The following is a 15,871-nucleotide window of genomic DNA, read 5'->3' as shown; positions in this document are numbered from 1 at the left end:
GGCCGGGGCCGGCGCCCCGAGGCAGAGGCCGAAGGGGGCGCGCACCTCAGGGAGGTGCAGGGGAAAAGCCTGGGGCGCCGCACCCGCTGCCCGCCCCTCCGCCTCTCATCTCCGCTCAGGCAAGGCTGCTGGGACCGAGCGCGGGGCTCTGGCCGGGTCCGCGTTCCCGACTGCCGAGTCCTACTGAGCGACCCTGGTGAGTCCCTGGCTCTGTCCGAGCGGAGCCTTCTCCTCGGTCACTGGAGGATGAGCATGGAGAGCGTACCTTTCAGAATAAACTAAATAAAGTGCTTAGTGTGTAATAGTAAAGAATTGGAAACAACCTGAATGCCTCACTCGGGTGGGTATTCATTAAGAAACGAGTATATCCATACCACGGAATCTCCTAGAGCGGCTGAGGCAGCATTGTTGCGTAGAAAAGCAAATGACAAAATAGTATTGCCGTAAGACCTGATTTATGTAAAAACACGCACAAAGCACTTTTCTCCCGGTTTCTATGGATATATTTCCAGTAAATGAACAGGGCAAGATTTGGGAGGTCATATGTCAGACTGTTAATGGGGGTGCAGCTGCAGTGTGGAAGGAAGAGTTTCTCTTTTATGTATTTCTGTATTGTTTAACACCCCCCCCTTTTATTACAATGGTTTGTATCACTTTTTTTGTTGAAACAAAAAGCAATTAAAAATATTCCAGGGCTTCCCTGGTGGCGCAGTGGTTGAGAGTCCGCCTGCCGATGCAGGAGACACGGGTTCGTGCCCCAGTCCGGGAAGATCCCACACGGCGCGGAGCGGCTGGGCCCGTGAGCCATGGCCGCTGAGCCTGCGCGTCCGGAGCCTGCGCTCCGCAACGGGAGAGGCCACAACAGTGAGAGGCCCGTGTACCAAAAAAAAAAAAAAAAATATATATATATATATATATATATATATATATATATACACACACATATATATATATATTCCAAAATACAGACCTTTCAGGACTGTTGTGAAGAGAAGCAGTAAGGTATAACTGTCCCACGTTCATGTGTATCTGGATAAATGGCTCAGGATGGTGTCTGTGGGCCCTTTGCTGATGCACTAGGGGCCAAAATTTGAGAAAAATACAAAATTTGAGAAAAATACATATATTGTATATTAAATAACGCCGCTAGCGCAATCTGGTACAACACTCAGTAATCAAAACATTAGTTTAAAAAAAACATTTTTTTTGGCCGCACTGCACGCCTTGCGAGATCTTAGTTCCCCACCCAGGGATCGAACCCGGGGTCCCTAGCAGTGAAAGCGCAGAGTCCTAACCACTGGACCTCCAGGAATTCCCAGTTAAAAAGAATTTTTTTTAATTGAAGAATAATATACAGAAATATACATCAGAAGTACAACTTGATAGATTTTTACAAACTGAACAAATACATTAATATTTCTCCCATAGAACCTATGAACATTTACATTAAGTGAGATAAATTGAGGTTATAAATATGCTCATCTCATGTCAGTAGACCAGGTGGTGAAAACCTGGGAGTTTTGGATTTTGGAGCTGAGGATAAGGAGCCGCGGATCTGTATTGGTAGGAGAGAGTCATGTGAGCAAGGCTTTATAGGAGAGCCTAAAATAGCCTTCAAGGCCAGGAAGAAAGGGAGCTGGAGTCCCTGGATGTCCCTCAAGGCTGGTGATTGCTCATGTACCGCCCCCCTCCTGCTATTCTGCTCTTTCCTCAGGAGTGCCTGTCCAGATGCCAACCCAGCTGCCACTGGGGATCCCTCTGGGAGATTGAAGGCCCAGGTTGAGGCTGACCAGCCCTGAGCCTTAGGCCAGGGGAATGGCAGCCCCCCCAGAGCCTCAGGACCAGGCCCCTGGGGAGGGAGAAGGGCTTCTGATCGTGAAGGTAGAAGATTCCTCCTGGGAGCAGGACGCTGCCCAGCAAGAGGACAGCAGGGATTCAGAGGTGTGCCGCCAGCGCTTTCGGCAGTTCTGCTACGGGGATGCGGGTGGGCCCCACGAGGCCTTCAGCCAGCTCTGGGAGCTCTGCTGCCGCTGGCTGCGGCCCGAGCTGCGCACCAAGGAGCAGATCCTGGAGCTGCTGGTGCTGGAGCAGTTCCTGAGCGTGCTGCCCGTGGGCGTCCAGGGCTGGGTATGCGAACGATGCCCAGGGAGTGGCGAGGAAGCTGTTGCCTTGGTGGAGGACCTGCAGAAGCAGCCAGTGAAAGCTTGGCCACAGGTGAGGGGCCCCTCCCGCATCCAGGGGCACCTGGATAGCACCTGGACTGAGGAGAGGTGGCCATCTCTATAGAGATGAGTCCTCCAGGGGGTGGGGCGGGGGTTGGGGGTGGGGGAGGACATGGAGAGCCACAGGGAGCGTCCACAGGAGCTTGTCATAATGTGTGGCCTTTCTGAAAGACACTGTCCAAGTGAATCTGGTTTCTTTTGGTGGCTTTGGAGGGCAGCAGCAGGACCAAAGTGGGCATGCTCCAGGAAGGCAGGTTTTAGCTCCACAGGTTCTGCAAACGTTTATTTGTGTTCTGCTCTAGGCCAGGCCCTGGGGATACAGTGATGTGCATAGTGAGAGCACCAAAGGGGGTGTGAGAAGGTAGAGCTGTCCCTGTGAACCCTGCTGTCTTGTGGGGTGTTGGGTCCTTGACACTGGAAGCGTCTGGGGAGATGCTAATGTGTGGCGGGGGTGTGGGGTTCTGCCCTTGACAGGAAGGTCTCCCCCCACTGCCCCTTGCTAAGTGGCTCTTTGATTCTGGCCTTTGGGGGCTGGTTCTTGCCTCACGCTTGGTTGGGGAGTGTCCCTGGGCACATAGCACTGCCTGGTGTCACATTTTCATCTGGTCTTTCCTGGGGCCCCGTGTTGACCTTCTTCCCCACACCCAGCCTCCTGAGGGATGTGTCCTGTGTCTCCTTCCCAGGGGTTAAACTCTGTCTCCCCCATCTGGTCTTGGTGCTGATGAGCATGTTGTGGTTCCTGCACAGGATGTGCCCTCAGAGGGGGCGGAACCTGAGGCTGCAGTCCAGGGATCTCAGGCCCAGGGGCCTCCCCGGAAGGCAGGGACACAAAGCCGGCCACCTGTACCCTGGGAGCAGCACAGCCATGGTGGTGAGTAAACTTGAAGGTGGCAGAGTGGCTGGACAGGGGCCTGGGTCTTTCCTGGACGTTGCCCTAAAGGGAGCAAGAAGGGTATTTCTGTTCTGAGAAGGCAAGGTGTGTACGTGTGTGTGTGAAGGAGAGTTGCGAGATCTCACTCCCGGCCTGGGCTGGCCTCTTTGAGGCTCCATTCTTTCCCTGCAGCCCAGCTTCCGGCTCTTCTTAAAGAGGGGAGCACCAGAGAGACGACAGATACCTGCTTTGACTCTGGGGTGAGTTACCAGTTCCTTTGTCCCCTCTGATGCTGATGAGTCCCTGTAATGGGTCATGCCTTCTCACCAAGGCCTCTTCCATCCATCCTTTTCTGGCCTGGACCTGTCCTGTTTCCCATCCCCCTTCATGTCTCTGCCCATGACTGTCTGGGGAGTCCTGAGCAGGGCAGCCCTGAGCTGGGTTTTCTCACCTCATTCCAGGGACCTGTGACATTTGGAGACATTCCCTTCTATTTCTCCCGGGAAGAATGGGGGTCCCTGGACCCTGCTCAGAGAGATCTCTTCTGGGACATAAAAAGGGAGAACTCCCAGAACATTGCCCTGGGTAAGCAGTGGGCACAGCGAGGGGCCTTGGCGTCCTTGGCTCTTTTGAGCTGGAGGCTCTCGCCTCCTTGGAGTCCCAGCAGCAATGGGTGGGCCCAGTCAGGCCCCACCCCTGCACACCCTGCTGGAATCCTCAGTCTTCCTCCCAAGTCCTGGCTTAGCTGGCTCCAAAGAGGGCTTTCCCTGCGTCTCTTTAAGAGCCCCCGGAGGTTTCGTTTGTGCTGGTGTTCACTTTTCTCTGCCTGTGATGGCATGGGCAACATGCCAGGACTGTGCTGAGCACGGGTACAGGCATTTTCTCATGGGATCCTCACAACCCACCGCATGAAAGCGTGTGCACGTTTATAGACGAGGGACCTGAGACTCAGAGAGGTTGAAGGACACTGAAGGGACGGAGCTGGGACTTCGTGCAAACGTGGTTGTGAGGCCCCCTCAGCCTGCCCAGTGAAGAGGCGCGGAGAGACACCTGCTCACTAGAGGCCGCGCTGCTGGGTTTCTCTCCAGGTCAGGGCCTTCCTAAGCACTGTTTGGGGATCATCTCATTTAATCTGTGCAACCCAGTGGGACCGGCTAAGATCCCTCCTGATCCACTTCCATTTGTTCTTGAGCTGAGAGGACAAGAGCTTGTGTAGCGAGAGGAACCATGTTAGCTGAGCCCTGTGGTTCCTTGGTTGCTGATAACAAATGGTGAGGGTTGGGATCATTTATAGATGACCTCAGTCTATGCAGTTTTGGCATTTGAATAGGCAGGGCTTGGGGTGGGACGTTGGATCGCAGTGTGGGAAGGGGGTGTAGATTGGTTAGCCCTGTAGTTAGTAAGTGCCTCTGTTGGAGACGCCCAGCAAGCCCCTTGCCGCTTACTCTGAACGGTTTCTCTGTCGTCATTTTCTCGTGTCCCCATTCCATGGAGGAGGAAGCTGAGGCTGGAGTTTGCTGGAGCCCAGGGCTGTCTGAACCTGAGCCCCAGGCGCTGGCCGGGAGCCTCGTTTCTGCCTCCCCTCAACTCTGTCCCTGGAACCGCGTGGCACTGAAGAGGCCACCTCCTCCCCGCTTGCAGGTTTGGGACTCACGAGCCACAGCGAGAGATCCCGGCTGGAGGAGGTGGTGACGGCGCTCCCGGGCCAGGCTGCTGGCGATGTGACCGTGTCCTGGAGGCTGGAGGAGGCCGAGGCCCGGCCGGGGGTGCCCCGGGGGCGGGCAGCGGGGGCGCGGCGGGGGCGGCCACCCACGCGCCGGCGGCAGTTCCGGGACCTGGCGGCCGAGAAGCCGCACAGCTGCGGCCAGTGTGGCAAGCGCTTCCGCTGGGGCTCCGACCTGGCGCGCCACCAGCGCACGCACACGGGCGAGAAGCCGCACAAGTGCCAGGAGTGCGACAAGAGCTTCCGCAGCTCCTCGGACCTGGTGCGCCACCAGGGCGTGCACACGGGCCAGAAGCCCTTCTCCTGCTCCGAGTGCGGCAAGAGCTTCAGCCGCAGTGCCTACCTGGCCGACCACCAGCGCATCCACACGGGCGAGAAGCCTTTCGGCTGCAGTGACTGCGGCAAGAGCTTCTCACTGCGCTCCTACCTGCTGGACCACCGGCGTGTGCACACGGGCGAGCGGCCCTTCGGCTGCGGCGAGTGCGACAAGAGCTTCAAGCAGCGCGCCCACCTCATCGCCCACCAGAGCCTGCACGCCAAGATGGCCCAGCCTGTGGGGTGAGGGCCGGAAGGGCAGCCCAGGCAGGGTCCCCACCCGGCCCAGTCCACCATCTCCGCTGCCGGCAGGACTGCAGGGTCCCCCACGTGCAGAACCCATCAGCCCTGCCCTCCTGGGGACCTGGCCAACGCCCACCAGGCATGGAATCCCTTGTGACCTCGTGGCCATGCCCCTAACTGCTCTGGGGTTTTTCTTGCCCCCTGGTTTCCTGGAGCCCCGGCACATTCCAGGCTGGTGGCGTGAGCATAGGGGAGAAGCTGGGGCACAGGGACGTATGAGGACTCGGGCAGGCCTGGTGTCTCCATCCCAGAACCCCCTAAGCCTTGCTTGGCCCCGTCGCTCTCTGTTCCCAGCCTTCTCGGCTGGGTCTATGAGCTGGGCCTCCTGTCCTGCCATCCTGTGCCTTCCCACGGGGGTGAAGGCTAAGCCTTAGGGTACTGCTGGGCTCTGGGAGGGTCAGTCAGCCCACACCCATGAGGACCTGGGTCCTGGGTGCAGCCACAGGGGCTTTCTGGCCTCCACCCCTTCCCATTTCCAGACCTTGACCGCTCTGCGCTGTCCCAGCAGCATGCAAGCTGCCTGCCTCTGCCCTCAGCCAGCTTGCCCCCAGCTGAGTTCCCAAGAGTCACCCTCTACCAGTCTGGGGAGGGTGGTGTTGGCTCCAGGGACAGAGGCCAACTGTGCAGACCAAGAACAGGGCCAGCGGAGGCCCGCTGCCCCCGCTGCTCCCCAGTCTCCTGGAGTCTCGGGGTTTATGGTACTTAACACTAGCACTCCATCAGCACCTTGTCACTAACTCCTCTGAGGCGCTGTATTCCCTGCAGAAGGGCATTCACAGGGACAGACCACAGGCCCTCCCAAGGAGCTGGCCCAGCTGGCCTCAAAGGGCAGCAGAAAGGTTGAATAAACATGAAAACTTTCTCCAGGCTATTCTTGTTCTTTAGGTGGCTGCTGGGGGTTGGGGGGACCTGGAATTCGTACCCCTGGGCCTCCTGGCCTGGTGGTCACAGTGGCACGTGATGCTGGATGGTCATCAGGTGGAGCCACATTCGTGGCTTCCAGGTCACCTGGGCCCCAAGGGCTGCCATGAGCCTTGGGTCCTTCCTCCTGTCAGCTAGTGCCTGTCCTAGTCTGAGGACAGCTCAGGATGGGACAGCTGGTGGCACCCCTCCCTACTCAGCAGGAGAGTGAGGGAGCTGACTGGGAGTGGGGCCTTTACGAGGCCACTCCCTCTCTCCCTTTGATGAAATGAGGAACCAGGCTCAGAGTCCGTGACTGGTCAGGGTGGTGGCTCATGCTGCCCGTAGAGGATCTGGAGCACTAAGCTGGACCCTGTGCTCAAATCCCTTAGGGAGAGAGTGCTGCTGAGTCAAAATGGGCCATGCCCCATCCCCACCCAGCCCTTCACATCTGACCCCCCCGCCCCCGCCATCCCCAGGCTGGGCCCTGTGGAGCTGGTAGGCACGTGCTGAGAGCACCTTCTACCCCACCGAGTCCTTTCTGATTCACCAGGTGGTGGCTTCAGGGGCCACCTGAGAGGCAGTGAGGGCGGGCTGAGACAAGATGTTTTGTCCCGCAGTGTGTGTGTGCCAGCCTCTCTGCACCCCCATTTAACCTGGGCTTCATCCTGAGGTCACTGGACAGACCCCATTTCCCAGATGAAGCTGCCGGGGTCTCACTGGACAGCTGAGTCCAGCCCGGGGTTTCTACCTCTGGGATGATGCCCTTCACTGCTCCCCATGCCCTCAGGCTGGCAGTTGCTCTGTGTTTGTGTGTGTGTGTGTGTGTGTGTGCGTGCGTGCACACGTGTGGGTGCCCTGAATGAGTGAGTAGGGGTGATGGGTGGCGGGAGCAGTGCACAAATTTTTTTGGTGCTGGTGGCTGGCTCAGAAGGGAGACACTGGGGTGTAACGAGATCAGGTAGCAGGTGGGCCAGGAGCTAAGAATAGGATTGGATACAGGCTCCTGGTGCAGGTGGGGGCGTGTTAGTGCCAGCCAGGAAGCAGCCCGCTGGAGCCAGGGAACAGAGCAGGGCCTGGGGTCGTAGGGCCCAGAACGCAGGGTTCCAGGGCAGGGGACAGGGTCCAGCTCAGCTCATAAACAGAGCTGATAGGATGGGACTCAGGGAGAGGCCAAGGGTTGGGACCAAGAGCATTGGCACTGGGCCCGGGAGGTGAACTCTGTGCTTGGAGGAAACCCCCACATAGCCCCATGGCTTTCCTGGTGTCTGGGACCCTGCAGGTGGCCTCGCAGATGGCAGATGCTCGGGACAGCCTGGGAAGAAAGGTAGTCGGAGGCACGACCTGACCCAGCCCAGCTGGCTCCCAGCTGAGCCCTACCCTGGCCCGACTCTGGCCTTGCCTCCCCAAGGTAAGTACAGTGGGCAGGGTCCAAGGGTGACCCTGTCACTCAGCAGTCCTGAGGTGTCAGCCTCTACACTCGCTGTCCTGGAGGGTGTGTTCCGGACGCTGGGCTTTGAGAGCTGCAAGAGGTGGGAGGCCTTGGTCCAGGTGAGCCCTCGCCTGCCTCTTCCCACCTCCACCCCCATTCCCACCTGGGGCCTCCCTGGACTCAGGCCCAGCACTCGCTCTTGCCCTAGGGTTTCCATGGGGAACTGGTTAGGTTCCGGGAGCAGCTGGATGCCCACGGGGGCCCTGTGGGCTGTGCTCTACTGGCCTTGGTGGCCCCCAGTGAGCAGCTGAGGCAGCCCCAGCAGCTGTCCAGGAGCTGAGCCACTGTGAGGCTGGTGGGGCTGCCCCAAGTCTTCCTGCTGCTCTCCACTTCCCCCCGGGGGTGGGTGGGCTGGCCAGGGACCCCCAGTTGCGGGGCAGGGCAAAGCGGATCTGGGGGGTGGGCAGGAGGGCTGAGACCCTCCCTCCAGGCCTGTGTGCTGCTTCCCCACCCAGCTACCCCCAAGCCTGGAGCGTTCCTCACTGGCCTGGGCGAGCTCTGTGGCCGTCGTCTTCACTGGTCGCTGCTGCAGCTGCTGACCAGGTGAAGGCCCAGAAGAGGCGTCCAGGAGGGGGGCTGTGGCTCTGATGTGTTGTCCTGAACCCATTACCTCCACCCATTCATTCCACAACATAAGGCCGTGTTGCCTGCAATGGGTGTCAGCTTCAAAGCCTCGCCTCCCACCCCCACCCACGCCCGTCCTCACAACCCACTCAGGGTCCCCCACACGTTGCAGTATCTTCTCAGCTCCGTGCCTTTGCCCAGGCTGCTCCCTCTGCTTGGCATCCCTCCCTCTCAACCTAGCCTCACACAGACCCTTCCAGGCGTCAACCATACCCCTTACAATCCCTGGGTTGACACTTGTATTCCCATCCACCCCTGTTCACACTTACCTGGCAGTGACTGTCTCGTCAGACTGTGGGTCCCTGGGGTCCAGGGTTGGGGATGATTCAGGTCTGGTCCCGAGGCCCAAAGGTCTCAGTGGGCAGTTGGGTGGTCACTGGAGGTGAGAATGGGCCCCAGCTCTGCTCCACAGTTCTCCCCGGCCTCCCCAGGCGGTGCCCACCCTGCGAGCCTTCCCAGACAGGCCCTGACCCGCTCTGGGAGCGCCCCATCTCTGTGCACGCTGATCCCTGGACCCCGGGGAACAGCATGGCTAATGGTGCAGCCAGTGTCTACCTGAGGCCATCCATGTCCTGGGAATCCTGTGATTCAGCCTGAACTAAGACCCCCCTTGGGCCCTCCCTTTCTTTTGTCTGTCTCCTCCTCCCTCCATTCTGGCAGGGTTAGTGTCTGGCAGGGTTAGTGTCTGGTTAGGGTCTCTAACACGCCGCCACCTGCGCCAAACTAGTCCTTACCAAAGAGACAGTGGTAGCCAGGAGCCTGGCCAAGCTGTTCCCTGGAGCCAGGGTCCTGCTCCCCCATAACTGCACCCGCACGGAGCGGCTGCCTGAGGAGTCCTCTGGCCCTAACCCCCACCAGGTCTTCTGCTGGACAGCTGAAGAGTCCTCAGGGGCTACCTACTGCCCAGTCTTTGGGAGCTCCTTGAGGGGGGGCACTGTGCCTAGGGGACATGGAGCTCTGGGGGCTCGAGATTAGTGGGACAGGGCTGGGGTCCAACCATGTGGCAGCAGTTTCTTTTTTTTGACATTTATCTTGGTTTATTTTATTTTTTAATACATGTTTGCTTTTCTGTGGCAACAGTTTCGACTGGGAGAGAGGCTCGGGAGACCTGAGGCAGGGAGGCGAGGAGCTGGGAGGTCCTCAGACCACTTTGAATCCACCTTAATCCTGTCTGTAGCCAAAACCCAGCCCCAGCGCTCAGTGTGACCTGTCTGGGGCCAGAGCCGCCCTCCTCCTGGCCGTGACCCAGGACCGGCCTGGGGCCCAGCCCGATGTGGAGGCACTGGGGACCTGTGCCAGGCCCTGGGCTTCGAGACCACCCTGAAGACAGACCCTACAGCCCAGGTGAGGGGAAGCCCAGAACTTCTGGTGGTGCTCTGAGGAAGGCACCCCCCACCAGGACCCTGGGCACTCTCTCCTTAGCCTCTTACCAATCGTGGGCAGGAAGTGCACCCCCAAGTTTAGCCTCCATCCTCCCTGCTGCACGCATCCAGAACCCACTTCCCTGACTCTGGAAGCACAGTCTCCAGGGACCCTGAAGCCCCCCACACTGGCCATTTCTCCTCTCCCCTGCTCAAGGCCCTGGCTGGACCCTCAGGCTTTTCCTGGGAGGGTCTCAGGTTCCTTCCCAGACACCTGTCAGCTCACTGCCCTCCCCTCACAGCTCTTAACTTTTTGGTGCAGCTTCTCCAGGGGGGCCAGAGAACCAGCTGCAGGAGGCTGGACCCACGTCACTTCCAATGAGGCCATGCAACCAGAGGGTTAGAAAAAGAACTTGTGGGACTTCCCTGGTGGTCCAGTGGTTAAGAATCTGCCTGCTAATACAGGTGGCACAGGTTTGATACCTGGTCGGGGAACTATGATCCCACATGCCACATGGCACCGCCAGAAAATTTTTTTTTTAATTTTTAAAAAAAGAAAGAAAGTAAAAGGACTTGCTCCCCGGGCCTGAGGCTGGAAGGAGGTGGGAGGTAGTGTGGCAGGGGGTTAGAGAAACCACCCAGAGAGTGGGCCACCAGATGCTAGGGAGGCCGTGACTGTGGCCCAGGCCTGATCTCATCCCCACCCCCAGACTTTCCAGGAGGAGATGGTCCATTTCTGGGAGTGGCTGGATGCCTGCAGGGACCCTGTGAGCTGTGCCCTTGTGGCCCTGATGGCCCACGGGGGGCCTCAGGGGCAGCTACTGGGTGCTGATAGGTAAGAGGTGCAGCCAGAGGCGCTGGTGCAGGAGCTGAGCTGCTGTAGGGCCCTGTGGGGCTGCCCCAAGATCTTCCTGCTTCAGGCTTGCCATGGGGTGAGCAGGGCCTGGAGCCCGCCCTGGAGGCTTGGCCGGGTCCTTCCCTCCAGCCAGCCTCCTGCAGCCCTGGCTCTCCTCACCCAGCCCTCAGCCTCCCAGGACTTGCTGTCCACCTCCTCCAAGAAGCCTGAGTGAGCCCTGCCCTTTCCCCACCCCCTCTCCCAGCCTCTCCTAGGAGTCATGTCCATGAACTTGAGCACTTCACCCTCAGCACCTGTCATTCGGTGCTCTGAATGTTTCCAGCCTGGCAGCCTGCCCAGGAGCTCTGGGGGCTAGAGCCCTGGAAGCACCCCCAGGTGTCTCCTGAGTGAAAGGACGTGACTGTTCCCTCCTTCCCCAGGGCACAGGGACGCACACTGGTGTGGGACGCACACTCTCCCCTGGTTGTGGCGCTGGCTGCAGGCACCACCAGCCACCCCCTCCCCGGCCGATGTCCTCCACATCTATGCTGATGTGCAAGGTGGGTCTACCTACCTCAGGGAGCCTGGGCTTGGGTGGGGCTGATGGGGGGAGCTGTCCGGAGAGCACTTCCAGGGCTCTGAGCTGGGATCCTGCTGCCACCTCCTTCCTCTCTTTGCCAAGAAGATGGGAAGGAAAACCTTAAATGGCAAAGGCCTTTGAAAATGGAGAGTTTCTTCCCCTACTTGAGCCTGGAACAAGTGAAGGTGAAATAGCTTTTCCGAGGTCACACAGCTGGTAAGAAGCAGCAGGGCTGAGATTTGAAACTTGATCTGGCTTTCCTGCTCTGCACTCTTTCTACTGCCCTGTGTGCCCTTGAGCAAGACTGGAGGAGACCCTTGGGGCTGGTGGAGTCCCAGGACGCTGGGTAAAAGGCATTGGTCCCTCTTGCAGGCAGCTTCTCCGGGGGCCCCACTCCAGGGAGCCCTAACCAAGCAGACATCTTGATGGTCTACGCAGCCACTGAAGGTAAGGGGATGGGTCTCCACAAAGCCCATTACACAGGGCCTAGCCTCCTGGCCAGAGATCTGAAGTGGCTTTAGGGGCATCTGGCGCTTGGCTGTTGGGGTGCAGGGGTACCAGCCTCGTCGCAGTTAAGCCGTCTTCCTTCCATGTATATTATTTATGATAATAGTAACGATGGTGAGCACATATTGAAGGTTGGCTCTGCTAAGCACTGTACCTACATCCTTTCCTCTAGGCTGTAAGTTCCATGAGGGCAGGACAGTTCTGTCTGCCTCAGGGCCCTGGCCAGTGCCTGGCACGTAGTAGGTTCACAGTAAATGTTTCTTCGATATTGAATCCATTGTATATTCACTGCACAAACATTGAGCAACAACTTGATCCGGAAGCGAGAAGTTCCTGCTCCCTGCCCCATTCTCTTGCCTGACTGCTGGAGTCCTGTGTGCTTGCCCCCACTTCCACCAACAATAGGCCCCTGGGGATTGGAAGGCAGCTGGCAGGGGCCTGAGTCTGACACTCTGGCCCTGGTCCCCTGGCCTGGGCTGTGTAGCCTTTCGGGATGAGAAGGGCTGAGACTTTATCCAGATGCTGGTGGAGGTCCTCAGAGCTGACCCCAGGGAAGACCTCCTGGAGCTGATGACTGAGGTGAGTTGGGGGTGGGGGGTCTCCTGGGGAGAGGAGCTGGATTCATCCTTCTTCTCAGCCCTGGTGTTCTGGTCACCTCCTATTCACCCCATTGCAGAGGGAGGGATACCCCGCCCTCAATAGTATGAGACGGTTGAACACACAACACCTGGCCCTGGACAGTGAGACGGACAGCAGTTATTAACCACATATACTCACAGCTGGGGGAGGAGGACACCTCAGGCCATTCCGGCCACTCAGTGTTTCCCTGGGGAGCACAGGGAACCAGCAGGGGTTGTAGATGCAGACTTTGTAGTAACGGGGTGGGGTACTAGTTTGAATAATTTCACAGGCTGGCAGGGAACTGGGGTGGAGTGTGGCTGATCTGGCTGGTGGGGGAACTAGCGGGATGGGGGGGCCTTCCCTACTGGGTCGGGGGGTACAGCTGACAAGAGCAGGGGAAACCAACGGGGCCTGTGAGACCCAAAGATGTGAAGGCAACACTTGAAACTTTAGGCCTTACAATACACTGGATGCCAGGCTGGGCGCTGGGGGACCTGGCAGTCCTGGGCACAGGCTGGGTGTGGTCGGCACAGGTCAATTAGCAGGTGTGCAAGCTAGACGTGCTGGGTCCCGACTGTGATGAGCACCGCAAGGCCTGTCTGGAGATCCGCAGCTCGTTGAGGTGCTGGCTCTGCCTGCAGGCCTGACTGAGCCCGCGGCTACCAAGGGGATGCTGACTGTGGGTGGCCACACACCAACGCCATCCCTGACCCCATCCGCTCCTCGGTTTCCTCATCTAAAAGCAGCGCGATAGCACGGGAGGCTCAGCCGCCATGGAATAAACATGATGATCGCTGTACACGTGAATAGCGCCTGCACGCAGGGAGCTGTGACACTAAGTGAGATAATGTATGCAGAGTGCCTGGCACTTCAGAGGCTGGGCCCACCGGGTGAGGAAGGGGAGCAGGGGAGGCGCCAGGGCAGCCTCCGGCTCTAAGAAACCCAACATGGGCTAGGCTGAGCTGGGTGTCCTGGGAAAGGGCAGCGCGGGGTCCACACCATCCTCCCAGCATGCGCACCCCACCTGCACACCACGCTGGGGCCACGGACAGGGCCTCTGCCTATACAGCAGTCAGAGTCCATTCTGGGACCATAAGACTGGAACAGAGCATGGCAGGTTTAGCAGTGCTGTGATAGGGGAAGCAAAGGGGCTGGGGGAGCAGAGGGCAACTCCTGACCCACTGCGGGCCGGGGGCACGTGGGAGAAGAGATCAGGAGCCTCTCGGGACAGGAGGGGCTTGGGCAGCCTCACCCAGGCTCGAACCCTCACTTGGGCTGTGCTCAGTAGCGCTCAGTCGTACAGCTTGGAGCCCCGCTCACACCGAGCCCGAGGGGCGGGGCTCCTTGCCAGTGTGAGCATGCGTATTAGGGCATATTGAACAGGCGCCTGAGAAAGCTTTATGAGAAAAGCTGCAATGGAAATAGCGGCAAGGCCGCGTGGCCTAATGGATAAGGCGTCTGATTCCGGATCAGAAGATTGAGGGTTCGAGTCCCTTCGTGGTCGTTGCGAAGATTGCTTTTTCTACTCCGGGTAAAAAACAAACAAACAAACACTTTTCCCTCTCTCCAGACTGCTCCCTACGCAGGCCTAGGATCCTCGGGCTATGTCCACCCCTCGGAAGTAGCCCTGCACCTGCAGCTGCGTAGCTCGGGACGCCTGGGAGGCCCCGAGGGCGCTGTGAGGACCTATAGTGCTCAGATCCAGACGGAATGCTGACTCTGAAGTCCACCGGCCGTGAGTGCCGGGAGCCCACACGGGACTGGCTGCATGAATATAGTTCAGACGACGAGAACTGTGACAGATGAGGGGTTGAATTTTTGCACGGGTAGGTCATCCCCAAGGGGTCAGTGGACAGGGGCATTTAAAAATATAATAGATTATTGTGATGAAGAAGTTTTGGAAATAGATAGTAATGATGCTTGCACAATATTGTAAATGTAACTGATGCCAGTAAATTGTACAGTTAAAAATGGTTAAAATGGCAAATTTAACCTTAAGCGTATATTTTACCACAATAAAAAATGTGAAAAGAAATTAATAGATTATTTCGATTTCTTGCAGTGAGAGTATACCCTTAAATGATTAGTGTGAATGTTTTTTTAAAAATTTAAATGTAAAGAATATGCCCAGGATTGAGTCATCATTTTACCTGGAAAAAACGACTCTACCTGCGGAACCGAGTTCTTACCAAGGGATTCTGGCTAAGCGGAATGACCAAAGTGATGGGACCTCCTCCCACCAGGGAAAACGCTGGGGGAATGGCAGCTGAGCGTGTACCCCTACAGTGGGCGCAGGTGACCTTGGAGTCATGAGGAGTGTCACCATCTCCTTTATCGTTTTTGTGATGTCTCAGTGGTTTACTAAGGGCTTATAAATAAAAAGAGAAACTTCATTAAGATAAACATTTTTATTATTTTCCCTACTTTTATTGAGATATAATTGACATACAGCACTGTATAAGTTTAAGGTGTACAGCATAATGATTTGACTTACATACATCATGAAATGCTTATCACAGGTTTAGTGACCATTCATCAACCTGTGATGAGAACTCATAGGATTTTCTGTCTTAACTCTTAGGATTAACTCTTCTTATAACGTACAGCAATGTTAATTCTCTTTATCACGTTGAATACTACACCTCTAGTACTTACTTATAACTGGAAGTTTGTACCTTTTGACTACCTTCATCTAATTCCCCCCACGCCTCCCTCCACCCCGCCTCTGGTAGCCACAGTAAGACAAATACTTTAGAGATGGCAAAGAATACCCATCTTCTGGTGGGAAAGTAAACGCTGGGTCCTCTGATACTAGTTTCACGCTCTACCAACTGAGCTGGCTGGGCAGATACAGAGCCATTACGGAGCATCCTTAGGACAAAGACCTAAGGCCATTGGGCTCTGCTAAAAACTGCACAGACTTGGAACCAGAAAACACTTTTGGTCTAAGGGGCAATGTAGGGAGGAGGATGAAGACAGGGACCGACACTTTTCCCAAGCTCCCGGCTGTTGCCTCTCTCCCTTCTGCTCCCACATTTTGCATAACGAACACCTTCTTTTTTTTTTTTTTAAGTACTTAAAGACTTATTATATTAGACTAACTGAAATCTATGGAAACACAGTTCCATTGAACACATTCTTTATGCACTATACTTAAAAATATAAAATACAAAACGAATTTAAAGTACTTATATTAAACCAAGTTTTCCTTTTGTTTAGCTTTCTTTGACACCATAAAAGAAAGAAAAAAAAAGAACAGAAAGTATATTAAAATAAAACTATTAGGTATAATTTTTTTTAACTTTTACTTTACCTATCATATTTAATATTTCCAAGACTATTTGGCCATGGAGAATCATACACATCGCACTCAAAGTTGTGTAATCACCAGTCCCCTGAGAGCTAGAGGACCAAACAGAGCACGTCAGGGAGAAGGGGCAGCTGGTGGCACAGCCCCGTACGCCCTCCAGGCCCTGCCGTCCCCAGAGGCCAACGACGAGGACAAGGTGGCGGGAGG

The 15,871-nt window shown here is 56.6% G+C and overlaps 1 protein-coding gene across 1 annotated transcript; it reads left to right on the top strand.

The window, feature by feature from the left end:
• On the top strand, positions 1 to 6,290 carry ZNF213 (zinc finger protein 213). Its single transcript, XM_082671195.1, has 6 exons — positions 1 to 196; positions 1,715 to 2,214; positions 2,970 to 3,093; positions 3,286 to 3,353; positions 3,555 to 3,678; positions 4,735 to 6,290. Exons 2-6 carry the CDS (start codon positions 1,816 to 1,818, stop codon positions 5,376 to 5,378), a joined length of 1,359 nt encoding a protein of 452 aa, XP_082527321.1. The 5' UTR covers positions 1 to 196; positions 1,715 to 1,815; the 3' UTR covers positions 5,379 to 6,290.
• The last annotated feature ends 9,581 nt before the right edge of the window (positions 6,291 to 15,871 follow it).

The sequence above is a fragment of the Grampus griseus genome (genome assembly GCF_964374135.1).
Source record: "Grampus griseus genome assembly, chromosome: 14".
NCBI lineage: Eukaryota > Metazoa > Chordata > Mammalia > Artiodactyla > Delphinidae > Grampus > Grampus griseus.
This window is presented reverse-complemented; position numbering and strand designations above follow the sequence as displayed.